The sequence below is a fragment of the Chelonia mydas genome, chromosome 7 (assembly GCF_015237465.2).
Source record: "Chelonia mydas isolate rCheMyd1 chromosome 7, rCheMyd1.pri.v2, whole genome shotgun sequence".
Lineage (NCBI taxonomy): Eukaryota > Metazoa > Chordata > Testudines > Cheloniidae > Chelonia > Chelonia mydas.
The window spans coordinates 52627107-52654642 of NC_057853.1; the positions used below are offsets into that span (position 1 = coordinate 52627107).

The following is a 27536-nucleotide window of genomic DNA, read 5'->3' on the forward strand; positions in this document are numbered from 1 at the left end:
GTTTATTTCCTTTAGGTGCTTTATTGATTGTTAACAAGTGACAGGACAGGTTCAATATGGAGCAGCCAGGCAACATGCAGTGTCATTAACATAGGCCATAATTTTGTCTTTTCTCGCTTTGGTGGGTACAAAGATAAGCCATCTCTCTTGCTCACTCACTCTTGCTCTTTTTCAGTGCTTTCCCTCTGTCTGCTTCTGATATGGATGAACACCACAGCAAAGATCAGCTTAGAACCTACTGGGAACTCGTTTGCCCTAAGGACAAAGAGAAGGAAGGATCCCTGGGACTGCAGGTGCATTTCTCAGCTCCCCACAATAGACTTGCAAGTGTGAGGGGTTGAGAGCAAAGGAAGGAAGGAAAGAAGAGAGTGGGATTTATAGTTCTTCTGTTTCACCGTCCATCGGCACTTTGATCTCGATGTTGTACTCCGTGGGTTCTCCTGACGCCTGCCAGGGAATTGGGGTCCTGTTGAAGGAGGGTCTAGTGTTGATCTCTTGATTATAGACAATGATGGGTTCTGGCACTAAAGGACCAACATCAAACTCAGGCATCTGGAAGGTCATCAGCTTGCGTGCCTTCTCGTACCCACCATAAGGCATGGCAGTCCTGGAACAGGGTTACAAATGGAGTCAGCAAGCAGCATATTTGTAAACAATGTGGTTTAGAAAAGAAAAAGTTATTGTCATTTCTAATAAAAAGAAAAAAGAGGACTTGTGGCACACCTTAGAGACTAACACATTTATTTGAGCATAAGCTTTCGTGAGCTACAGCTCACTTCATCGGATGCATAGCTCACGAAAGCTTATGCTCAAATAAATTGGTTAGTCTCTAAGGTGCCACAAGTACTCCTTTTCTTTTTGCGAATACAGACTAACATGGCTGCTACTCTGAAACCTGTCATTTCTAATGTTTATCAGTGAAGAGTTGAAGGCTCCAGTAGAGAGAGAAGAGTCACGAGCTGCAGGAGTCACTCGCCAACAAAATCTACCAAACATCAAAAACTACTTCTACCATACACATACACCTCCCCAATGCCTTCAGTATTAAAAAAGGTGCTTGCTAGTTCTTTTCCTATACTTTCCCCCCCTACTATTCTAGCAGCACATCAGGCCAACCTCTGCCACAGCTGCTAGTGGCTCCATAAACTTATAAAAAGGAGGCTGCATGGTATACTCCCGGGGGCATTATGTGCCACAAATTTAAAAATTTTGCACCAAAAAAATTAAAATTCTGTGCATAATATTTTAAAAATTCTGCAAATTTTGTCAAAATAACACTACATAATCACGCCAGTTTCAATTATTTTGGTAATTTATTTCAAAATGCCTGTCAGCAACATGTCTCTAACAATACAGACACACATAAAAGTTCCCACAGGAGCAGAGAGTTAAAGAAATCCCTATGACAACCCAGTTCCTGTTTCTCTGCCCCCTTCTCTCCCCCCGCCCCCTGAGCCCAGCTGGGGGACCAGGCAGTCACAACTACTCCCCCCGCAGAGCCCAGCTGCAGGCCCCCCCAGCCCAGACACCTGCCCCTTCCCTCCCAGAGCCCAGCCGCAGGGACCCTCCTTGCCCAGACACCTGCCCCCCCTACCCTCCCAGAGCCAAGGGATCCAGAAGGAGAAACAGCCTGATGCTCGGTCTCAGGCTTGCACGGAGTTTCCTGCACACTTCCCTCTCCTTCCCCCAGGTCATGCTGGAAACTGCAGCTGCCAGGAACCCTCTAGCTCCTCCCCTCCCCCCCCCCCCAGCAGTGTCTTCTGTGTGTGAGCTGGGCTCTGCTGGGTCCAGCAGTCACTAGTGGCGGCTAGCAGCATTGCAGCCTATTTCTGTGGGGGAAAAGAAATTCTGCACGCACAACATTAATTTCTGCAAAATTCTGCATTGTGCAGTGGTGCAGAATTCCCTCAGGTGCAATGGTACAGCAGCTCTACCAAAGACATGGAGTCAAGTGAGCCCTGGGTTCTAATCCTCCTTGAGCCTCTGTTTCATTCTGCGACTGAAGATTAGTCAACACATACTTCCTCAGCAACTTGGATGGGGAATGGGGTGATTAAAATCTAGAAATGCACTGGAATCATAGAATCATAGAATATCAGGGTTGGAAGGGACCTCAGGAGGTCATCTAGTCCAACCCCCTGCTCAAAGCAGGACCAATCCCCAACTAAAGCTGCTGCTGTGCTAGAAATATCTGTAATACACTTTTTGCTCATAAGAAGGAGCAACAAGGGCCTGGTTCTCAACTGCAGTACTGTGGATACTTGGGACCCAAGTCTAGAAGAGCCATTTTTGCGGAGCTCTACAGGTGATTATGGTAATAAATCCATGGATTCAGACATGACTAGAGACACTGCAGTTACCAGCTAAACCATGTGTAATGTACTCTGGGAAGGTGGAATAGAATTAAGGACCTCTGCTCCCAGAACAAAGCCTTCTAAAGAAGAATCCCCATTTGTTGTCTCTAGTACTAAAACTTCTCTCCCCTTTGTAGGCTTCCAGCAATTAGCCTTGCAAGAGGCTGCAACATGGCATGTGTGAAAAACCCATTGACACTGTTAAAGGAGCAGTGGCCACATCCAGAATTGTCTGACAGCTCATGTACCCTGCATTACACCTCCAAGTGGCCTCACCTGTTAAAAGATTTGTAATGGGGAAGTTCAGCTTTGGGACCATATGACAACAAGTCAATGGTGAATTGACTTTTCTCCTGAGGACTGATGCCCATAGCTCGCTCCCATGGAGAGATATAGGTCTTAAAGACAGAGACTTTTTTCCCACCTCCTGACTTTTCACCTGGACACAAACAGAGAAGAGAAGAGCATTTTGATCAAGTGAGATTTGCACAGAACAAATGCACTTTCCATATCCTAGGCATCAAACTTAAAAGCCACTCAATTTTGTCAGCTGACCCTGTGAGTCGCAAATTAAGAGCTAGGATCTATGGCAGGGTTCTCAAACTTTTTCACAGGATGGACTACATCTTAAGAGAGATTATCTCATGGACCACTTCCTTTCCCATTCATAATGATGTTCCATGGACCACAGTTTGAGAGACACTGTCCTATGGGGCTTCATCAGAGCACATGTTGGGAAGTTAACTTTTTTAAGGCAGTCAGGCCCATGGCATGGCCTTGCATCATCCACAAGAGTGGGCTTCTCCCACTGCAGAAGACATGACGTGGAAAATGGACTCCAGCCTTGTCCAGAGCCCTGCAGGAGAGCAACAAAATCATAGGTGGCAACAGGAGACAAAATCAGCCAAGCAACCCGCTGAGTATCACTGGCTTTTTTTCCTAGTTTTGTTGTTATTGAACTGTTCACATGACATGGATTATGCCCACCAGTGTACTACTGCAGGGGCTGGAGAGGAGGGCGGATTTGTGCTGGACGGGTAGCTTGTGGAAGCTGGCTGGTTACAAAAGCGTTGTTCCCGAGGCTGTGAACGATGGTTTGTGTGTTGCACTGCTGGAGACACACATTATCTTGGACGGCAGGGCCAGAGAAGGGTGGATGAGGTTACCCACTCTGGCCCCTTCTGTTTTGCCGGACACTCTCCTACGTCATTCCAACTGATCATTCCCAGCTCACAGAGACATGCCCATGCTAGCTATAACTAAGTTAATGCACTGACAGAGTGTAGCCACAGCTGCATGAGGGACTAGTGTGGCAAGTACATCCTGTCTGAGATAGGCAGGTACTCAGGCAGGTAGCTCTCCCACCTCCTGTGCCACCGCGGCTACATGCTATTTTTAGTGCACTAGCTTGATCAGAGCTCCTTGAGCTGGAAATTATACCTTCCAGCTCAAATATAGCTATACCCCTGGCCTAGCTCTTTTCAGCCTGCTGGCACTGGTTCTCCAGCTCAGCAGGCTTAGCCTCTCCACTGCTCTCCTGTTTTGCCGGACGCTTTCCTACGTTATTCCGATGGATGACTAGAGATGGAGGGTGAAAGCCTGGACCCAGTGAATCAATAGGAGTTTTGCCATTGACTGGAATGGGGCCCAGGATTTCACCCAGAATGTGGAAGTTCCAGCTTGGGGTAGCTGCTGCCCAGCCATTTCCACACCTTTAAGAAGCTATGTCAGACCCCTGTCAGGTTAATTTGGTAAGAGACATTTATAATAAACACCTAGTGCAGGGGCAGCAAGTTATATGGGCCCGTGGTGCCCATGCTCCAGGAATATTCAGGGCCTGGGGGCCCAGCTCCACCAATATTCCGGGCTGGGTCTCTCCCCGGGCCTCACCTGCTGCCCCCACGCGCCTCCCCCAGAGCGTCTCCTGGCCCCACCTGCCACCCCTGGGTGATTTAAAAGGGCCTGGGGACCCCCAGCCGCCACCACCAGCAGCACAGTGGGGCTAAGGCGGCTTCCTGCCTGCCCTCGCTCCGCACCACTCCCGGAAGTGGCTGGCACATCCCTTTGACCCTGGGGGGGGTGTCTCCACGTGCTGCCCCTGCCCTGAGCACTGACTCCGCAGCTCCCAGTGGCCAGGAACTGCAGCCAATGGGAGCTGTGGGGGCAGTGCCTGGGGACAGCAGCGCACGGAGACACCCCCTCCACCCCCTGCCTAGGAGCTGCTGCCAGAGGGGTGTGCGGGTCGCTTTCAGGAGCCGCTTGAGATAAGCACCACACCCTTCACCCTCTCCCATACCCCAACCCCCTGCCCCAGCCCAGAGCCTACCCCCAGCCCAAACTCCCTCCCAGAGCCCACATCCCCTCCTTCACCCCAACCTCCTTCCCCGGCCCAGAGCTCCCACCCCAAACCCCCTCCTGCACCCAAGCTTCCTCCCAGAGCATGCATCCCACACCCCGACCTGCACCCCTGCCCCAGCCCAGAGCCCGTACCCAGCACCCAAACTCCCTCCCAGAGCCTGCACCCCTCATCCCCTCCCACACCCCAACCCCCTGCCCCAGCCCAGAGCCCCCACCCCAAACCCTCTCCTGCACCCAAGCTTCCTCCCAGAGCCTGCATCCCACACTCCGACCTGCACCCCTGCCCCAGCCCAGAGCCCGTACCCAGCACCCAAACTCCCTCCCAGAGCTGCACCCCTCCCGCACCCAAACTCCCTCCAAGAGCCTTAGGCAGGTGTGGGGGCGGGGGCGGTACTTGGACCCATTCTGGGCACCACGAAAAATTATACAAACCTGCCGCCCCTGGCCTAGTGTAGCCCAAACATAAACCCCAGTAAGATCACAGGGATGGTTTGCTTCAACCTGCCCCAGGTCCAGGCAGACTCCTCTTTTGGGGCAGACAGAAAGAGTGCTACATTCCCCAAAGTCCCAGCTGTCTGTTCAGGCTCTATTCCCAGCAAGGTCTATCTGTCTATCAGCCAGCCCTTTCCTATCTGAGGGGGAAGCCTTTATAAAAGCTGAAATGCTGCCTACTGCCTGAATTAACCCCTTCCTCCCTTATTTGGGATATGGGTGTGTAAATTCCATCAGCATTACATGAGGCCCAAACAAACCCTGGGTCTGAACACCACCAAAGATGGGGAAGTTTGGTCCTAGAGCCAAACTTTGCACCTAGTTCTTCTCTATATAATGGGCCAAACCCAAATCCCAGACACTAATGTCTTTGAACTTCAGGATCTTTGCAACTCAGCATTGTCCCTCCTAACAACTTCCCAACTAACCTCTTCTTGAACATGTCTGATTTGGCCACATCCCTCTGCATGGGTCAGTACTTTTTATAAGTTGGTGTTTTTATCAGGGTGCACCAGTGACATGAACAGACCATCCAATTACACTCTTGTGGGCTACATTGTCACTGGACTGCCTGCTTCAGACATTATTATTTTTCTAAACTCCTAAGAACGGCTAAACAATAGCCTAGAGACTTCTGTTGGGGTCTCCCTGTGCAAATTCACATCCTGGGGACTACAGAGCTGCACTTCCTAGGGGTTAAATCAGCGGCCTGGGAGTCACAATTTCTAGGTTCTAGTTCCGGATCAACCATTAACTTAGTGGGTAACTTTAGACAAGTTACTTTCACTCTGTGTGCCGTAGTTTACTCAGCTGAGCACAATGACACCTACCTACCAGCAGTGTTAACTCAACAGTGCTTTGTATGTCTCTTTAAGATTCTTAGAAGACAAGGACCTTAGCCATACAAAGAACTATTTTTATAACAGTGCCTTCCTCTGATTTGGATCAGATCAGACTGAAGTGCACTATGTATTCCTCCCACCATCAGGATGTCTACTGCGCTTGCACCGAAAACAGCAGTGCTTATAATGTCAACAGCAAAATCTGAATAGCACAGCTTTTGTATTCTTTTTTTCCATCATATCCATCTTCTTTGGGCTTGCTTATTTTCTCTCTCATTCAGAGCCAGCCTTTAGGCCTTGCCAAACCCACAGCCCCAAGCCTCCAGCTTCAGGGCCTCCCAGAGGGGGGCCAAAAGAGGCAGTTTGCCCCAGACCACCTATTTGAGACGGCCCCCAGTTCGAGTGGTGTTGCGACTTGGTGAATGAGGTCACAGTGCCACTCAGATTTGGCCCGGCTGCTCTTCCGTCATGACTGAGGGGCAGCCAGGCCCAATTTGAGTGAGTGGCTCTGTGACCCCATGTGCCAGGTCATAACACCTGGAGCAGGAAGTCGGGCGCAGGACAAAGGAGCCGCCGCTGCAGGGCAAGTGCAAGGTAGGCTTTCTGTCCAGTCCCCCTTCCACTCTCTCCCCCAAGACTTCCCTGCAGTGGTAGTTTTTTGAAAGGGTGGGGGGCTTCCATTTCACATTTTGCCCCAGGCCACCAAAAACCTCTTTGTGGTCCTGCCTTGCTTTGAGGGAATTATAAACATAAAGAGGAATCTCAGCTTTCATTTAACTCCCTACCGTCATAAGTAAGTTATTTTCTAGCCCTTTTCCTTGTGAAGACCCTGGTGTCAGTAAAGCAGTTTAGAAGGCAACAGAACAGTAGGGGTGAAAGAAAGAAATAATTGGCCTCCACTCTGCAGCAGGAGCCAGAGGGTTGGCGTACATCCCCTCTCAGCCCCTGCCCAGTAATGTGACAATGACACACATGTTCGCAGTGATGAAGGGGGCCCACCTGGAACTGCTAAGGCTGGTTCTGATCTAATTCCAAAATGTGGATTCTTCCTCATTAATTAAGGCTGACATCTAAGCCATCTAAGAGATTAATGGGAATTGGACAGAGCTATCATCCGTATCCCTTGGGATCAGCCTAAATGGCAAACATTCTATAGCCAGAGATTGAATTATTATCCAGTATCACCTATGTAAAGTAATCACAATGAAGAAAGGAGGCTGAGTTGATTTAATACAAGGGATTTAGTTCCAGAGGTTTCTGGCCAAAGTAAATGGAGGATCAAATTAACCAAGGACTGAAGTAGGTGGACGGTATTATACACACATCATTAAAAGTCAATAAAAATATTGAATGAATTTTGATTGCCTCAGCAGAATAGTAATTAGTGATGAGTGACCCTCAAAAGATTTGATGGTTCAGTTCTGATGCTTATCTGAAAATTCTCTGCATTTAGCTGAATTCTTTCATCCCAAAACAAAGCAAACATATAGGCACATATGGGTAGAAAGAGACATACCAGATCCAACCAATGGTACAACCAGACCAGCACCTATCTGTAACTGTGGCCAATGATGGACGTTTCTGAAGAGGTGTAAAACCCCATAATGGACAATATGTAAGATAAGCATATGCTGTACCAACCTTAGGAGATCAAGGTTTCTTACCAGGTTTTTCACACCTTCTTTGGTTTAGCTAGGACAGATACATTCTGATAGAATTTTTATATTTCTGTGTCTTTCCAACACCAGGCAGAGGTGAGCAAAACATTGAAACAAAAGTCAACCCAACTTTCAAAACTTTGAGAAGGAATTGGGTTTGGAAGGGTTCAGCTCACATCTTTTCTTTTAGCTACACCCATCCCTAACAATGATAATGGGCCAAATTCTGACATTTACCCCATCCTCACTCTTAGTGTGTAGAGAGATACTTGCCTTTTCCAGCAGTGTCACTTCCTCCACCATCCATTCCTCCCCCACTGCCGGCTGAGCTCCCGGCACAATCAGCTTCAGTGCCCCCAGCACTGCCTTTGCTCCCAGGCTTAGGAGGAGGGGCAGGGGGATAGTGCAGCTTACTAGATCCATACTGCCCTGCAGTTACTCCACCCACCATCCCGCCCACCACTGTGCAAGTAACCATGCGCTTCTCCTTCATAATGTCCTCCAACAGCTGGGATGAACTTCTGAAAGTGATCCTGGAGTGAGAGAACAAAAGGCAGAAGTTATTGTTACTGGGCATATTCCATTGACATTTCCCTGGTGTGGAACTCAAAGGGAGTTTGATGGGTCTCCTCCTAGTTACTACTGGACATCTGTCCAAATTACAAAAAACACTAGAAGCATGTAGCATGGAAGCTTCCCTGTATCCAGTATAGGAGCAGGCATGGATAGCAGGGGATGCTGAAGGTCATTTTTGAGTTGCACTGGCAGGGCTACTTTAGAGGTCAGGGTGTGGAAGAGCAGGGGGTACTGGAGGGGAGGAATGAGGCACATTAGCAGATCTGTGCAGGTACTCTGAACTAAAACTGCTGCGTCAGGAGTGAGGTGCACCAGTAGAGCTGGGATGGTGGCAGGACTGGAATAACAGGAGAAGGTACAGGTCAGAAATGAGGTGCCCTGGCTAAGCTGAGGTGGACAGGACTGGAATAGTAGGGAGTGCTTCATGGCAGGAATGTGCTAGCATGGCAAGGTAAGGTAAATGAGAACTGAGTCAATAGACCACTGTGGAAGCTAAGTATGCTGGGATACCAGGACTTGTGACAACATGAAACTGCTCCCCTGGCCACTGGTGCATTTGTTCTTCTTTACAGACAGCTCTATATGGCTCTTCTTTAACAGGGTGACTGGCCTAGTGAAGAGGGGAAGCAGTAGACGTGATATATCTTCATTTTACTAAGGCTTTTGACAGTTTCACATGACTGTCAGTGTACACTAGATGAAATTACTATAAGGTGGGTGCAATACTGATTGAAAGACTATACTCAAAGAGTAATTAGCAATGGTTCATTGTTAAACTGGGAGGGCATAACTAGTGGCATCCCACAGGGGTCAGTCCTGGCTCTGGTACTATTCAATATTTTTATTAATGACTTCGATAATGTAGTGGAGAGTCTGCTTATAAACTTGCAGATGACACCAAGCTGGGAGGGGTTGCAGCACTTTGGAGGACAGGATTAGAATTCAAAACAATCTTGAAAAATTATAGAATTGGTTGAAATAAATAAGATGAAAATCAATAAAGACAAGTGCAAAGTATTTCACTTAAGGAAAAATCAAATACACAGCTACGAAAATGAAAACTGGCTAGGTGGTCATACTGCTGAAAAGGATCCTGGGATTATAGTGGGATCACAATTGAATATCAGTCAATAATGTGAACAGTTGCAAAAAAAGGCTAATATCATTCTGGGGCATATTAAACAGGAGTGTTGTATGTAAGACAGGAGGTAATTGTCCCGCTCTACTCAACATTGGTGAGGCCTCAGGCGGAGTGCTGTGTCCATTTCTGAGTGCCACACTTTAGGAAAGATGTGGACAAATTGGAGAGAGTCCAGAGGAGAGCAACAAAAATGATGAAAGGTTTAGGAAACCTGATGTCTGAAGAAAGCCTTAAAAAACTGAGCAGGCTTAGTCTTGACAAAAGAAGACTGAAGGGGGTAAACTGATAGTCTTCAAATATGATAAGGGTGGTTATAAAGGGGACAGTGATCAAATTGTTCACCGTGTGCACTGAATGTAGGACAAGAAGCAATGGCTTAATCTGCAGCAAGGGAGATTTAGGTTAGGACATTAGGAAAAGCTTTCTAACAATAAGGATAGTTAAATCCTGGAATAGGCTTCCAAGGAAGGTTGTAGAATCCCCATCACCTGGAGGTGTTTAAGAACAGGTTGGACAGACACCAGTCAGGGATGGTCTAGGTTACTTGGTTCTGCCTCAGTGCAGGGGGCTGGATTTGATGACTTCTCGAGCTCTGTGATGGGGTGGCCACCCCACACAAGGCCGGAAGGGGTAAATGAGGCCAATTAACCTTAGGCTGTACCTAGAGGAAACCTAGGAAGTGCTAGGGCCTAACTGCTGATGAAGTCCAGCTGGGGGCAGGAGCTGGACAAAAGGTCTATAAAGAAAAGAAGTTGGAGGTTGGGGGAGGAAACCTGCAGTGGCATTCCCCAATACAAGGAGGAAGAGCAGGAAACTGCAAAGAGAGACTAGGAAGCAGTCCAGGGAAGGAGCAGTAAGGGCTGGGAGAGTAAAAGCCCCAAGCTGCTGGGTTGAAGGTCCCTGGACTGGAACCCGGTGTAGAGGGCGGACCCAGGTTCCCCTCCCAGCCACTGAGAGTGGCACAGACCAGGCAGTGGGGAGCAGAGTGCCTGGGACAGTTTGCCTCAAAGGACTTGTGATATCCCGGAAGGGGGGAGAATGTTAATGTAACCTAGTCTGAGGGCTAAGCTATGAAGAGGAAAGCGCTGCCGCTTCTGGTGCATGAGAGGCCATGGAGTGAGTGAGTGTGTGAGTGGAATGATGGATTGAGTAACCACAGGATTAGTGGCATCCGACCAAGTGGCAGAGCTGATCCCCAGATGAGCCACAAGGAGGAGCAAGGTCCCCTTCCAGTCCTACTTTTCTATGATTCTATGAAGGTTGTGAAAACTTGGAGGCATGGCAGCTTGTGAGAACACCCAAGGCTTCCATGAGACCCACTGCATGTGCAAGACAAAAATACGGGAATGCAAAAGCTTTTATTATAAGCCTAGTGGATATTAGCAAACCAGCTCTAGCCAGACAGCATGGTGAGGAAGAAACCTGCATTCATCTAAAAGACAAAGTTGGTTTTGCTGTTCAGATCCTCTGCCCCCCCAGCAAGGGCTAGCAAATACAGTCTCTTATCACCTAAAAGCAAGTTCTGTTCCACCTAATATTGGCTTGGTTCTGCAAAGCACATGAGCACATGTTAATGCCCATTGACTTCTTTTCGGAAGAGGCACATGCCCATTGTGGATTGGGATCCCCAGTATGGGAAGGGTGTGGTGCAGACACGGCAGTGCCCCCATCTTCCCTCAACGCGATTTCAGCAAATACCTATGTGGAATAAAATTTAAGTGACATATATGGCAGTACCATGTACATAATATGTTTTACATATTGAATGTATGTGAGATCATATCTTGACACATAAGAGCTAAAAGAAAGTGGCTCCTTTGGAATATTACAGTCTGCACACAGACACAGGTATCACATATAAAACGTAATACTATCCAAGTGCATGTATCACATATATTCTTTGCACTTGGATTTGGGGGTAGGTTATAGGCACATGAAGCAATAATGGAGACAGTCAGATGAAGATGAACCAAAGATGCATTCATCATGCTATACTGCCTGCGTAAATTCCCCTGGTGCAGCCAATTGGCAATGTGAATCCCATGACTCTTTAAAGGGTTAAGGATTCTTCATGTCTCTTATACCTAGTGCAGTTTAGCAAAGAGAAGCTTTCCAGGCTGTAACAGGCTTCCCAAGGCCAGCTGTTCGTTCAGCTAAAAATAGTTGAGAAGCAGTGAAAACCCCACAAGGCTCAGTGTGGCATTATCAACCCTCCACTCCATGCCGCAGTGACATCGTCCAGAGCTTTACAGCGGGTCATCCAAGCTGCAGTCCGGGCATCCAGCCATCAGCAAGCTAAACAAATGGAGCTGGTGCCACTGGCAGCCTTTGGGAACATCTCTCCTGCCCCCGCCTGAATGGGCTTCCCATTTTAGGAACAGGGAGGATTAGGTCCCCTGAATGTCAGAAAACACTGGGGATGGAGAGAACTGTGATCATGGAGGTCTCTTCTCTTCTATCTGGGGCTGTACACAGAGGATGGTGAGGCTGTCTGTTTGGATATACATGGGGAACTGCCCAGCTGTATAAAGGCAGACTGAAATAAAGGGGTGTTTTGGGAAGAGGGCGGGAGGTCGTCTCAAAGCACTAACACATGGCACTGCATCTATCACTTAAAACTTCTCTCTCCTTTTCATCAAAAGTGCTGGTGGGCCAGCTACTCCGGAGGGAGCCCTGCTCATGGGAAAGGCCATATAGAAAAGAGAATTGTTCTCGCAGAACCTTTCTAGTTCCTGTATCCAGAGTGGGCCTGGTGTCCTGGCAGGTCTTGTGTCATTCATCCCTGCTTGTGCAACAAGTGAAGAAAGCTAGCCTCAGCCTGAAGTTTTCTATAACAGACAGCAGCCCCTGAAGGAGAGTCCCAAGCAGGAGACTGTACCTAGTCAAAGTTGGGAGAGGGAAGTTGTGTCTCTGTTGCTTGTTACATGCCAGAGGTAAAGGTGTTAAAGGGAAATGTGGCTACCAGTGGGCTGTCTCAGGAGCTGGGTGGCTAACCTTTCACCTGAAGGTTACCAGCTTGAATGTAAACCAAAAGCTGCTACCACCTGGAGGCCATTTAGGGTGCATCTACATGCAGCTTGAGCATGCCTCCTAGCCCAGGTAGATGGAGCTGGCTAGCTCTGCTTGAGCAAGTGGAGTAACATAGCAATGTTGACATTGGCTACCTGCCTGACTCCAAGCCAGCTCAGCCCCCTGGGTCTGCACTCGAGTGGCTAGCTCGTTCCGTGTTGTCTGCACTGCTACATTTAGCATGTTAGCTAATGTGGACCTAGCACATGTCTGTCTGCCTGGGCTGGGAGGCTGCAGTGTAGTTATACACTAGGGGACCAGCATGAAAGGAGTTTAATGACCCCCGTTCATGTCCACATCACAAAAAGCACCTCCAGGATCAGTATTAATTGGCCCCCTTGTTAGCAGTTATGGCAGAGAGGCAAAGGAGCGAATGGGTGACACAGACTGCCGTGGGAGGTATAGGGAAGTTTGCTCTGCTTCTGCTTCTGCCTGCTCGGCACTGCACTGTGGGATGGAGGCCTTCAGTCTACAGGGCTGTCCATACAGCAGCCCTGAATTCATTACAAATATTCTAACCAGAGAACAACTGCTGCTTGTGCTTGGACCCTAGAGGGTGCCCCTTGGACCCTAGAGGCCTCAGGATTCGTAAACAACCGGAACTTGTATGTCTGTGAAACCTTTTTCCCGGCCAAGAGTCTAATGAGCGCCTGCCCAGGAATCCATTCCTAATCCTCCAGCACAGCTATATGTGCCTCAGGAGAAACGGCGGGTGAAAAATGATCCCCCCCCCCCAATCTGAGCAATCTCAAGGCCCTGAGTCACAGAGGGAGTGCCTGGAAAGGGACACTGTGAGCTCTGTGATGGTGCCTTGCTGTGCCCTAAAAGGAATGATTGAGAGCACAAAATGTGTTTCTATTTCCACCTCCCTGATGAAGAGGTTCCAAATACTTGATGTCTGTGTTGTTAATAACACTTCTGAAGTTACTGGAGCAGCCAACTATATGTTCCTTTATTCTGGCGCATGGGGATTTAAGTTCAAACAGACAGGCATGGAACAGCAAGAGGGGAGTAAGTGAGCAGGCACACATTTTTGCTGAGAGAGAGAGTGCAGGGAGGTATCCAGCAAATCCTCCATTGGCGCAGCACCATTTATACCAGGCTGAGTTTTGCCATGTGCTTGTATGAGGAGAGAGGGGGATTGATAGTCCCAGATAGTCAGGTATCTCATGCTAATTTATTAAAATAACGGCACTCCCCTGTGGAGGCAGCATGGTCCTGTGGGTAGGGGAAGATGGACTCCAGCCTTGTCCTGAGCCCTGCAGGAGAGCAACAAAATCATAGGTGGCAACAGGAGACACAATCAGCCAAGCAAACCCACTGAGTATCACTGGCTTTTTTTCCTAGTTTTCGTTGTTAATGAGCTGTTCACATGACATGGATTATGCCACCAGTGTGCTACTGCAGGGCTGGAGAGGAGGGCGGATTTGTGCTGGACGGGTAGCTTGTGGCTGGTTCCAAAAAGGTTGTTCCCGAGGGCAGTGCTGTGAACGATGGTTTGTGGGTTGCACTGCTGGAGACACACATTATCTTGGACGGCAGGGCCAGAGAAGGGTGATGAGGTTACCCACTCTGGCCCTTCTGTTTTGCAGGACACTCTCCTATGTCATTCCAACTGATCATTCCCAGCTCACAGAGACATGCCCATGCTAGCTATAACTGAGTTAATGCACTGACAGAGTGTAGCCACAGCTGCATGAGGGACTAGTGTGGCAAGTACATCCTGTCTGAGATAGGCAGGTACTCAGGCAGGTAGCTCCTCCCACCTCCTGTGCCACTGTGGCTACATGCTATTTTTAGTGCACTAGCTTGATCAGAGCTCCTTGAGCTTGGAAATTACACCTTCCAGCTCAAATATAGCTATATCCCCTGCCTAGCTCTTTTCAGCCTGCTGGCACTGGCTCTCCAGCTCAGCAGGTTTAGCCCCTCCATTGCTCTCCTGCTTTCAGCTTTCCCCAGAGAACTCCTCCAAGACCCTCCTCCATTCTCACAGCTCTCTTTCCTCTCGTTTATAGGCCCCAGATGCCACCCTGGCCTATTAATCCGCTCAACCAAGGATGCACCAGTCATGACACAGGGGAGCTGTCCCCACTTCATATAAAGAGACATCCTGTGACAGACCCCAAAGCTACTGAGAGGAGACTCTGGTTTTCCTCCCCATTATCGCCCACCCCACATGTCACCTCTCCTGGAGCAAGGGGTTTATCAGTCTCCACAGTCATTCATAGACTCGTTTGGGGTGGAAGAGATGTCCAGTAGATCTTTTAATCCAACCCTGCTCCATCAGGACAGGACTGACTTTCCATGACCAGTTTCATCCCAGGAGTATCTTTGACAGAAAGGTATCAAGTCTCAGATTTTAGTATCTCCACTGATGGTCATTCCCAACCTCTGTTCAAAGGCTTTGATGCTCAGTGCAGAGCAGGCCTTCAAGATATAAAGATATTGCTGATGTTTAACATGTACCCTAATCTCTATTTATCTCCATCCACCTTTCTCTAGATACATTGACAGACCAAGGGAGCCACTGAGTTGTGCCTTTGATTGTACTGATGTAGCCCCTTGATTGTATTGCTGGAACCCTCGTCCCATCTCATCCCATCCCCTCCTTCCTGCCGCTCCTCCCTCATGTCATATCTGGCAGTTTCAATGGTTAGCCTGGTGGGGCCATGTCTTCCTCTGTCTTGTATGCAGCGCCTAGCACAGCTTGGGGGCTGTAGCTGTTTGCTCTCTTCTGGAGGCACAGCAGAAGCCAGACTGATGGTCTAGTGCCTCAGTCCCTGCTCCCTGCATTGTGCTTCACAACTGGGCCCTCCCCCTGATCTGAAAAGACCACCCTGGCCTCAGCTCTCAGAGATTTCTTGTCATTGCCCATTCAGTGCTAAAGACTGCCTTTAAATACCCACTGCCAGACAGGGGGAGTTGCATTAGCTCTACCTTGCTGGCTTGGCTGAGAACTTACCAAACTCATTTTATTCGCAACCACATACAACCATCTACCCAGTTTTGGGCTTCTCCACTTCCATAATTGTTTTATTCTAGGATCTAGGGGACACTAACATGAATGGTAAGAGGAGAGCAGTTGAAAGTAGCAATAGAAATGCTCTACTCCTCCGCTAAACAAAACCCCAAGCTTCCTCTCTTATTTCCCCCTGTTAGAGGTTCTCTTTCCGGGTCCTTCATGCAATGGAGATGAAGGAAGGAAGGGATGGCAGCGAACAGGGAATCTTAGGGTCAGAAAAAGATTTTGAATTTGGTGCAAGTGACAGGTGCTGTATTGACAGTCCTGGAGATAAGAATCAGTCCACAGCATAGAGATGGCACTGGCAGCTGCCCTTTATATTGACCCCCTGCTCCAGAGAAACTGGCTCTGGGAAGAAGATAGTTCAGGCTCTGTGGCCCAGTCGGCCTCTGGTCTCTTGCTCAGGCTGCCAGCAGAGGTGCTAATTAGGGCCAGCTGTGGTGATAGTTTTGTGATGAGGACATTTACTCACTCCAAACTTGTCTCCTTCTTTTCAAGACAAAATTTCAGCCTGTCTCTGTGACAGCTCCTTGTTAACGATCCGTCCAAGCTCAACATGGCTAAAACAGAGCTCCGAATCTCCTCCTCCCCCAAGCTCTCTCCACAAGCTCCTTTCTCCAACACTGTAGACACCACCACCATCCTGCCAGACACTCAGACCCATAACCTGGGCATCAGCTTCTGCTGGGGCCCCTCTCTAGGTCTTCACCTCCAGGCCAGCTCTAAATCTTGCTGATTCTTTCTGCATCACATCTCCAAGATGTGACCTTTCCTGTCCATCCACACAGCTGAAACTCTCAGCCAGGGTCTCATCATCTCATCTCAACTACAGCACCATCCTTCTCTCTGGCCCTGAAAAATACAATCTTGCCCCGCTCGTATCTGATCAGGATGCTGCTGCTAAGATCACTTTTCTAGCCTGTCACTCTGACCATATCAACCCTCTCCCTGCATTCTTCTGCTGTCTCCTCCTTCTCCATTGCAGCAAATATAAGTTGCTTTTCTTCACTTTTTCCAGGTTCTTCAGGCAAATCCTCACCCTGCCTATAATCTCTCATTTGCCATAGAGCTGTTGACGCTCACCTTCAATCAGTCCATGATGCCAACTTCCATTGCCCAATTGCCAGATTTTCAAACACGTTAGTGCATTTTCCCCTGCTGCCCCACACACTTGGGAGTGCTCCCTGTAACATCCACAAACCTACCTCATTGTCCTCCTCCAAATCTCTGCTCAGAATTCTCCTTTGCTGTGAGGCCTACAAAAAACTTGACAAGGGATAGGGTGCTGGTGTGCTGAGACCACTGCCTATCATTCCAGCCAGTACTGTCCCATTGTTTCCTTGTGTTCCCTCTCTGTCTTATGCTTAGCTTGTAAACTCCTTGGGGCAGGGATCATCTTCTTCTCCTGTGTTTCATAGAATCATAGGACTGGAACGGACCTGGAGAGGTCATCTAGTCCAGTCCCTTGAACTCATGGCAGGACTAAGTATTTGTACAGCACCTAGCACAGTGGGATTCTAGTCTATGACTGGGGCTCCTAGATACTACCACAATACAATAAATACATAATAATAAGGGCAATGGACTGAGCGCAATGGACTCATTTCACATAGTTCACCGAGTAGCCATCAGACGGTAAAGTTATGTTCCTGATCCTGTCAATCTAGTCCTGAGAGAGGCTAGTAGGGCAGACTGAACCCTGCAGGCCAAAGACACTGGACAATTGTAATTTGTTCCTGTTTTGAAAAGGCAGATCTGAAAAGGAGGCACGCAGGATTTTAAAATAGGAAACAGCAACTCCTGTTTGGAGATGCTTCATCAACCTGCTACCCTCATAGTTCATCACGGCAAGGCCATGCAGGAAATTCCAGGCTTGCTAAGGACTTTTTTAAACCCCAAATACCCTTCCCCAAGGCAGAGCATCTTCCAATGTCACTCTGAAAGATTTCACCCTCTTCAGGAAGACACTGCATGATAGTGAATGACTATCCTGGCCAGATTCCTTTCTCACCATGGGAAAACGGTTGGGATCCATTGCCAGAGCACTGTGGAGTGAAGCTTAGTATTTAATGAATAAAAAACAATGTAAATTCCTCCCAACTCTGGGATAGAATCATTCCCCCAGTCTCTGGCAACGCCAAGCTCAGAGACCCACATTTCCAAAAATACTTTCTACTTTTTGGTGCCTCAGTTTCTTGCTGCCCAACTTGAGCTGCTTAAAGTGCCACAATTCGTTCACTTTGCATTCCTCAAATTGGGACACCCCAACCTTTGAAAATCTGGCCTTGGCCTCATATGCCCCAAAGTCTCCCATAAACCCTTCACAAACCTTCTGAACTCACATAAAAGATGTCGTTTCTGGATCCTCACTACAGCCTCAGAGGCTGACACATGAACTTGGGCCTTAGGTATTTTGGGGATCTCTGAGCTTTTCCCATGTCTACAATCCCTGCTGCAACCTTAGGTGAGCTGTAGGTACATAAACTCCCCAGGTGGAGAAAGGGTTTGGAAGCTGCAGTAACCTGTTTAAGGTTATCGGTTTAACTGTGTCCTTTTCACCCTCTTCCTCAACATCTTTCCTGGGCTGCTGACTATTTATAACAATGCTGCATACCTCTCCAGCACCTTCCATCCAAGAACTTCAAAGCACTGACACTAATGGCCCAACACTCTGGGAGGGATAGCCACATAACATAACTGTACAGATGAACAATCAGAGATGGAGACATGCCCAAGGGGACACAGGACTAGAAATACAACCCACATATCCTGAATATCAGCCCTGGGCTCTCCCTAAGACCACCCCTCAGTACTACTGCCCTTCTTATTTTGATGGCATTTTCCTCCTCCAACCCAGCCTTTTCTTATGCCTTCTTCACACCCAGCTTCCCAAATTGTACTGTTAAAGGTAAACTGCAAAGGGGGAAAAATCCCTTATTTGCTGCTTTAATCGTGAGAAGGCCTCAAAGTTTTTCTTTTGTAGAACACTTTTTCAGCTTGACTCTTGTATTAGAAAATAGGAAGCCTTGAATTCCCCTGGACGGGAGGATAAGTGGGATGATGGCATGCCAAGAGATGAAAGCTTAAATAGCAGACAGAAGAGGAGAGGAGATGTTGAGTCACAGTGTTTAAAATTATGAGATCTCTTCCGTTTGTTTAACTCAAACTGCGACAACCGCCTGGAGAAAAGCTCTTTCTCTGAAAAGTTCAATATCCACATTACTTCGTATGAGTGCTGAGAAAGCTCCCACTCCAATCCTCAAATTGGTTTCCAAGAAAACAGGGAAGACCAGCCCTGATTCTAAGGTTAAACAACAAGCAGAATTAATTTTTTGGAGGTAGGGGAGGGAGGAAAAAATGCATAAGCCTGACTTTATGCACTATAAAGGCCAGCACAGGACAATAGCAAAAATCAACATTCTTTCCTTTACAGTTCTACTAATGGGTTCCCAGCAAACAACCAAAGTGCAATATCAGCTGCTGAGGCCTCTGTCTCAATTTTACTTCATGGATCTTCTCTCAAAACTGAACTGAGGCCTACACCGAGAAGGGAAAATACCACATTCCTACAGTAAAAATGGAAGAGAGCCAGGTGAGCTGATCTCAGGTCTGAATGAATCATTTGTCCCCCCTCACCCGTGCGAGAAGGGAAATGTTGTTATTATAATAACAGGTAAATAGTCATGCACTTTTCTAGCTTTATGACAGGTTTTCAGAGTAGCAGCCGTGTTAGTCTGTATCTGCAAAAAGGAAAAGAGTACTTGTGGCACCTTAGAGACTAACAAGTACTCCTTTTCTTTTTGTGGATACAGACTAACACGGCTGCTACTCTGAAACTGTCATTATGCAAGGCACTGAATTTAGCTGTATGGAGTGGAAATCTATCAACTTCATGAAAATTTGTTAGTCTCTAAGGTGCCACAAGTACTTCCTTTTCTTTTTCTAGCTTTGTACATCAACACAAACACAAAGTGTTCAGCTTCCTGACATTGCTCCATCAACGGAGCCCAAAAGTGCCATGAAGGAACCCAATGCTAGTGGAAAAAGGAAGTTCAGTCTGTTTTATTCATTCACAATCTTGGGCCTCTCTCCCACCCAAGGAATATCCCCCTAGCCTGTGGTGAGAGTGGAGCATGCAACTTTCCCTCACATTCCCGTGTGTGTAGGAATTGTGGTTGCATTCTATGACCTACCACGGAACTGTCAGTGAAGATGTCGGGGTGATTCTCATAAATGAATTTCTCCACCCTCAACCTGGCGTAGTTTGAACATCTTGGATCCTTTGTTGGTGAGGAGTGAGAGCTCTTCTAGCATCACATCCCTGGGGATGCTGATCTTCTTCCCCAAGTTCAGCTTGGACCCTTCTTGTGGCATGACTGGAAAGATACCAGAAAAATGCATCTTAGAAAGCTCTGTGTCCCAGGCTGCCTCCTCCTTGTTCCAAAACACCAGGTCCTCCACAGCAGCAAGGCTCGTCTGCATTAGAAACATTCCACTGATGGAATTATCCTTCTATACACACAATCCCCGGAGATCCATGAATGGAATTTACCCTAGTTCCAATCCAAAGTGCATCTGCATGGGTGGGAGTTACATCAGGGCAGTGTTAACATGGATACATCCACTTCTGAGGTACATGAATCAGTGCAAGCAGTCCTCCCACTGCTGTCCCACACTGCCCCAGGGGCCTGTCTGGTCACCTTTCTATACTCCGCTGCTCTACGGTCAGCTCAGCTGGAAATCACTCACCTAGCAGCACTGGCAAGCAACAAGCAAAGACAACATCTGGAACCATTGGATTAAGCCATACCAGACAGCCATGCAAATGGCTGAGGTTTAATTTGGCTGTGTGCATGGAAAACACCCCCCTGGATTTAATTTCAGAGGTTTGGTGTAATGCAGTGAACCTCTGCCCTATTTAGCAGTTGGTCAAGACATTGTGATCATCCTGACTGACAGTCCCTCGGGCCACAAATCTGTTGAGGCCACCAGAAACCTCACCAAAGCCACTGAAGAAATGTTTCCTTCCATTCCTTGAAATTCTGTGGTGGAATCTTAAAAGGAATCTATAACTTGGGGAGGAGTGTCCTGTGCTCTTTTCTGCTTCTTTATGATCTTGTTGCTGCTGCTTGTTTTTTTACCCTAGAAACACCAGGAAGAACAAGATTTGCCTCCCCTGTTTTTGCTAGAAGACTCCTGGGGGTACCAGAGTGCAGGGGAGTGGGGATTTTCTTAGTCTTTGGCTGAAGTGACATAGATCCCAAATCTTTCACTAAGAGAAAGTGTGTGTTAGAGCTTTGAGTTAAATATAAATCTGCCAAAAACAACCTCTGGAACATGGTGAGTGGGTGGCAGGGCCGTAGTGGTGGCATATAGCCACCTTTCTCTTCAGGTTAGGTCCTACACTACAAGCAGCTCAGCTGGAAACAAGTATCTATCCCTCTGATTGCAAACCCCTTCCCCTCTCATTTACTTCCAGTCTCTTATGATATCACAAGCACCACTGGGCCTCCAATGAGTAGTCTAGCAAAAACAGGGAATTCAAATGGCCTGATATTTCCAGTGCAATAAAAGTGCAGCAATAATGTTAGGGTCTATTAAGTGGCCATGTGAACCCTGTTACCATGCACTAAAAGTTCCCTAGTGAGCACTGACCTATTTGAAACAACAGCCCTTCTTGTTGGAAGAGACTGTTTCCCTCCCCTCCCCAGCCCAGCTGGTCACATGGTACAAAATCTCTGGAGGAACTCTCTCTTCAGCTACCCAGTTCCACACAGCATTATTTCCAGAGGGAAGAGACTTTCTATAGAATATTGGAGTTATATTTGCCTGTTGATGTGAAGACAGGGTTTTAGCAATTCCTGTTGGCTTGGGGGCAAACCTAAAAACCTACATAAAGGTGCCCCTATCCCCACTCTCCTGAGCAGAGCAGATTCCTGAGGCCCCTCTTGGCGATTTGGGAAGGGAATAACATTTAGCTTTTTACTTCTTTGCAGCACCTCTGGAAATCTCCTCATCCCTACATTTAAAGGGAGAGGAAAAGGGGTATCACAGCAGTGTACAAATCACCCCCTCCAATACAAACATCCGCTGCTGAAGGAAATGTGTCCCTAGCTCTGCAGTGGAAGGACACATAGGGTTGAATTCTCCTGTCAGTTGCAATCCCATTGGGAGAACTTGGCCCATTGACAAGTGAGTGACAATCAAGGGGTTGCTGATTAAGAAGGAAAATAAATTAGGGATGGAGGTAATGACAGATCCATGCTGGTGCGTAGTTTGTTAAAGGCACCGGAGCACGGACATATATATTCAGGGCCAAATTCTGTGCTCAGTTATCCCGGTGTAACTCTGAAGTAACCCCTGTAATCAATGGATTTACACCAGTGTAACCAAGAACAAAGTTTGGCCCAGTGTGTTTATACCACTCTTGTGTGGGGAATGGTAGCAAACTAAATCCCTGTGAGCGAACACTAGCCAACCACATATGCTGGTGTGCGATATTATCTGAAAGACCTTGCCAATTGGCGGTATGTGTACTGTACCTCGTGTTCAGATGTTACCATCAGAGAATGGATAGGTACATTATAGACTCTCCTCCTGATTTCTCTGAACATATTTAATGCTTCCAGGACCTTTCCCTTCCCATTGCCTGCCAACCTGGCTCCTTCTCCAAATAACTAATTTAGACCTGCACAGCACCAAATAGATACCGCCAGTAAGTGCGCTGGAAACCATGGGATACAACAAACAATGGGAATCGTTTGGAATTGATAATCACTGAGTGGGTGACTCCATCTGCCCACAGGTGTAACAGCACTAGCCAGCCCAGCACATTCACACACCCCAGTGTCTTGGAGATGGGCTCCTCGACAGAGCTGTGTGAAGAACTGACTCTCTGGTTCTCTGGCAAATCCAAAAAATCAAATTTTGGGTCAATACAAAACTGACATTTTTCCAAATTTTTGTCAAATCGAAAAAATGCATTTTAGGTCGAAGAAAACATTGTTTGAACCAAAATGAAACATTTCATTTTTGATATCAAGCATTTTAAAATTATTTTACATTTTTTTAATTGAAGGGAATTTCTAAAGAAAAGCCATTTTTAATCAAAATCCTAAACATTTTTCAAAAAATGTGGAAATGAAGTGTTTGAACTTTTTTTTTAAGTCTAACAATTCGGTGACACCAACACAAATTCACAAGGTTTCAGTCAAAATGTTTCACCCAGCTCCACTCATGTACCCTGCTCTGTGAGCTGTATGTAGACCAGGGGTGGGCAAACTACAGCCCGCAAGGCATGTCTGGCCTGTCAGATATTTTAATCCAGCCCTCCTGCTCCTGCTGGGGAGTGGGTCGGGGGCTTGCCCTGCTCCGGCGCTCCAGCTGGGGAACGGGGTTCTGGGGCTTACCCCGCTCTGCTCATGTCGTGGCTCTGCGCAGCTCCTGGAAGCAGCAGCATGTTCCCCCTCCAGCTCCTAAATGTAGAGGCAGCAAGAGAACTCTGCATGCTGCCCCTGTCTGCAGGCACCGCCCCTGCAGCTCCCATGGCCAGGAACCACGGTCAATGGGAGTTGCAGGGGTGGCGCCTGCGGATGTGCAGTGCCTGAGGATGGGGCAGCACCTGCAGATGGGGCGGTGCACAGAGCCGTCTGGCCACGCCTCCGTGTAGGAGCCGGAGAGGGGACATGCCGCTGCTTCCGGAGTTGCTTGAGGTAAGTGCCATCCAGAGCCCTGCATCCTGACCCCCTCCCGCCACCCCGACCCCCTGCCCCAGCCCTGATCCCCCTCCTGCCCTCCAAACCCCTCCTGCACCCCAACCCCTCATCCCCAGCCACACCCCAGAGCCTGCACTCCCAGCCAGAGCCCTCACCACCCCCCGCACATACACACCAACCTCCTGCCCCAGCCGGAGCCCCCTCCCGCACCCTGAACTCCTCCTTTCTGGCCCCATACTGGAGCCCTCACCCCCTCCTGCACCCCAACCCCAATTCATGAGCATTCATGGCTCACCATACAATTTCCATACCCAGATGTGGCCCTTGGGCCAAATAGTTTGCCCACCCCGATGTAGACTGAGCCACGTACCACCAGGGATTTCTGGGAGTTGTGTGCATACTTCTTACCTTTACGAGTTAGTTCCCCAATGAGTTTAGTGGACTTTTTCGTCTTGATGGGAGCCGGCGTTCCTGCAAGGGGCATTACCACAAAGGATTCTCTGCTTCAATTTAGAGAGACAAAGAGTTGGGAGAGTGAAACACTTGAAAACTGTAGTGAGAGAATGGAAACTAGTTTCCTGCATCTCCTTTTTGATATGGTACATAACCCTTCATTTCTCACCTGAATTCCCCCCCATATTTAGGGTTGCCACCTTTCTAACTTCTGGTAACCAGACACTCAAGGCCCCGCCCCCTGCCCCGCCTCTTCTCCCTACTCTACCTCTTCCCCAAGGCCCATCTCCTTCTCCACCTCTAACCCCAAGGTCATGCCCCTTCTCCACCTCTTCCCCCGAAGCTCTGCCCCTCCTCTTCCCCCAGCCCCAGTCCCTTCTCCGCCTCTACCCCCAAGGCCCCACCCCTACTCTGTCTCTTCCTCCCAAAGCCCTGCCCCCGTCACTTTCTCCTCTCCCCCACGCTCACTGGATCGTCTCAAGGAGCCTGCCTGCAGGTAGGAGGTGGCCCAGGCTGAGTGGGGCTGATATGGGTTAATGACCCAGCACCTCCCCCTGCCCTGCAGTAACTGGACTTTTGGTTCTGGTACTATTTAGGGTTGCCAGGTCCCATTTTTGACTGGACTTTCCAGTCGAAAACCAGACACCTGGCAACGCTAAGTGGCAGCCGGACACAGAAGCCAAAAATTGGACAGTCCAGTAAAACCCAAACAGATGGCAACTCTACCCATCCTTCATCTACAAAGTAGCTGCCCGCAAACTTAATCTCCCAGGACAAAGTTCTCTCATCAGGTGCTGCTCTCTCAGCTGCTGATGTCAGCTTTGTGGTGACACATGTAAACGCCCTGAAAGGTTGACATCACTATGTTACAACATACTATTGCCACACCACAGAACACCACCATCATGCAACATCACGTTTCACAGTGCTAATGGACACCAGACCTGCAACTCTCTCATTCTACCATGAGTCTGTTCCAAAATGTCCTGCTGTATGTAACGTCACTCCATCACAACTTAACACCACTATGCAAATATCATTTGGTTGTGATAGATCATCATCTGACTGTAATGATATTGTCTGCCCAGGAGATACTTTGGGACATTTGCATGTCCAACAAGCTTGGATTGTGTGACATGGGCTAATCCTATCAACATTGGAAACACCCCTCAAAAACTGAGCAGGTAGCAAGACAGCAAAAAGACCCTTATAACTGTAGATGATTACTCCTGAAGGGCTGAACAATAGCTCCATCAATGACTATTAGCCAAGAAGGTCAGGAACGCAACCCGTGCTCCAGGTGTCCCTAAATCCCCAATTACCAAAACCATCTGGCAGTGGCCACTGTGAGAATGAGGATACTAGGTTAGATGGACCCTTGGTACGACCCAGTTGGGCCCTTCTTATGAAGGAAGCAAGTAGCCATCAGGTTAGAGGAAAACCTCCAAATCCTTTGAAGTCAAGAGCATTTGTGTCCTATTTATTCAGCTTTTCCACACATCCGTTTGTTGGGGGTTTTAATTCCAACACCTTGTCTCTCACCTTTTTCGCTGGGTAGGTTGAGAGGTCTGCATTGCAAGGTTGAGAGAGGAAAGTAACAGCATTCTGCAAATCGATTCCAGACATTCTCTCACAATCCAGCATCGAAGTTAAGGAGCACGGTTTTAACGGGGCCACAATCCAACCTCCAATTTCACCCCCATAGTTATGCAAACAACAACATTTAGGGTCCAAATCCTCAGCTAGTGTAAATTGGAGTAGCTCCATTGACTTCAACTTCAAATTTCAGGACCAATCAGCTAGCTAGACATCTAAATCCCATCATTGATCCCTACCATTTTGCATCTTTAATTATGGGTACAGAACTGCAGGCACTGAATTGAGCTGCTTTTAAAAAAATGGCCCTGTCAATCTGTGCAAGGTCTCAGTTGCAAATGTGACATTTTGTTCTCCAGATATTTTTCAGTATGTCTTCACTTTTATTTCAGCCAGACCAGATCAGGTCCAATCAATTCAGCAGGCATTCTGCTGGGCCAGATTTTCTTCTTGATTTCCACAGTTTATTTTCTGTTGGGCTTGGTATGAGCTCTATGAAGTTCACATTGTAAAAGTGCCAGACGTGGTATATCCCAAATCAAGTGTCAGCAGGTGCACCAATAAAGCACGCTGCATGCCTTCTCCTCTGAGCAGCTGGCCATCTGTTTGGCTATATAAAGAGGGAGGGTACTGCTGACAGGATGGGGCAATGCTGCCAGGACACATGGTGGGGGCTGGATTCTCTTGGGGGCACAACTGATAGGTCAGAAGTGTGGAAAAAATAGAGGGAAAACTTCTCCCTGCCTGAATTGTGAACTCTCTGCAGCACGTGGGGAGGGATGTCCCCGTTAGGGGGCTGTGCCCTATGACGCACTGATCCCAGGGAGGCAGAGGGGGGAGCCTGCACTGGTCTGTAATCCTTCATTGATCCCAGGCAGAGTGAGGGCCAGGGGAACCTGCAGCATTCTGGGGAGATGGGACAGCCTGCAGTTTTACATGATTCCAGGCAGGACAGGGATCCTGCAGCGTTCAATGATCCTAGGGCTACGTCAAGACCAGGCAGCATTCAGTGACCCCAGACAAAGAGAGAGGCTGGCAGGATTTTGGTTACCCTTCTGCCAGCCATGCCAGGCACAGGATCAAAGCCACAAGAGGACATTACCCTCAGGATTGCTCTATCCTTGGCACAATTCCTTCCCACCAAACCCGCTGTTCACTTCTGCAAACATTTGAAAGTTAGTTTTCTGGTTCTCACTGCAGTTTGAGGCTGGTCCCTAATCTCTAGCTCCATTGCAAGCACTGCCCGTCCTCTGGGTCTATTCTGCAGCAAGGGGGACTCACCTCTGCTCACTGTTCCAGGCTCAGACAAACATACAACCCTTCTGCCCCAGCCCCGCAGCAGTGAGATGGTGGTGGGCTGCTTTCTCCGTGTCCCTCCGCTCTCAGTCCCTGCTGATCTAGGGCACCCGTTCTCAGCCAGGACCTGCACAGGACAAAGTGCTGATGCACAGTGCTGTGAATTTGACTCCTGGAGGCTGCTCACGCAGGCATCCAGTGGTTATTAATAGTTGATGGCACCAAGCAAAGGGGTCTCAGATAGCACCAGCATAAGGGAGAGGAGGGAAAGGAAAAGAGTGCACCTCAGCACTCCTTCAGCTGCTCCCTCTGTCCCAGGCCAGAAACCAAGCAGGCACCATGCCGGTGGAACTCCCCATTCCCCTTCTTCCTAGGGCGTCAATGTCTTTCTCCCACACTCTCAGAACTCCTGCCACTCTGCTACCCCTGGCCTCCTCACAATTACCCCACTCCATTCCCCTATTTCAGAGTAGCAGCCGTGTTAGTCTGTATTCACAAAAAGAAAAGGAGTACTTGTGGCACCTTAGAGACTAACCAATTTATTTGAGCATAAGCTTTCGTGAGCTACAGCTCACTTCATCGGATGCATTCAGCGGAAAATACAGTGAGGAGATTTATATACACACAGAACATGAAAAAATGGGTGTTATCATACACACTGTAAGGAGAGTGACCACTTAAAATGAGCTATTACCAGCAGGAGAGCCGGGGGGGGGGGAGAAAACCTTTTGTAGTGATAATCAAGGTGGGCCATTTCCAGCAGTTAACAGGAACGTCTGAGGAGCAGTGGGGGGTGGGGGAAATAAACATGGGGAAATAGTTTTACTTTGTGTAATGACACATCCACTCCCAGTCTCTATTCAAGGCTAAGTTAATTGTGTCCAGTTTGCAAATTAATTTCAATTCAGCAGTCTCTCGTTGGAGTCTGTTTTTCAAGTCTGTTTGTTCTAATATTGCGACCTTT

General features: G+C 48.2%; 1 protein-coding gene across 1 annotated transcript; it reads right to left on the reverse strand.

Annotated features, from left to right (window-relative positions):
- Window position 1: 1 nt before the first annotated feature.
- MYOZ1 (myozenin 1) lies at window positions 2-23711 on the reverse strand. The gene is given in 7 exon segments (XM_007053229.4): window positions 2-607; window positions 2631-2793; window positions 7978-8155; window positions 8157-8237; window positions 19706-19765; window positions 19767-19888; window positions 23636-23711. Coding segments are annotated over 7 exon segments (912 nt in total). The 3' UTR covers window positions 2-375.
- Between the last annotated feature and the right edge of the window lie 3825 nt (window positions 23712-27536).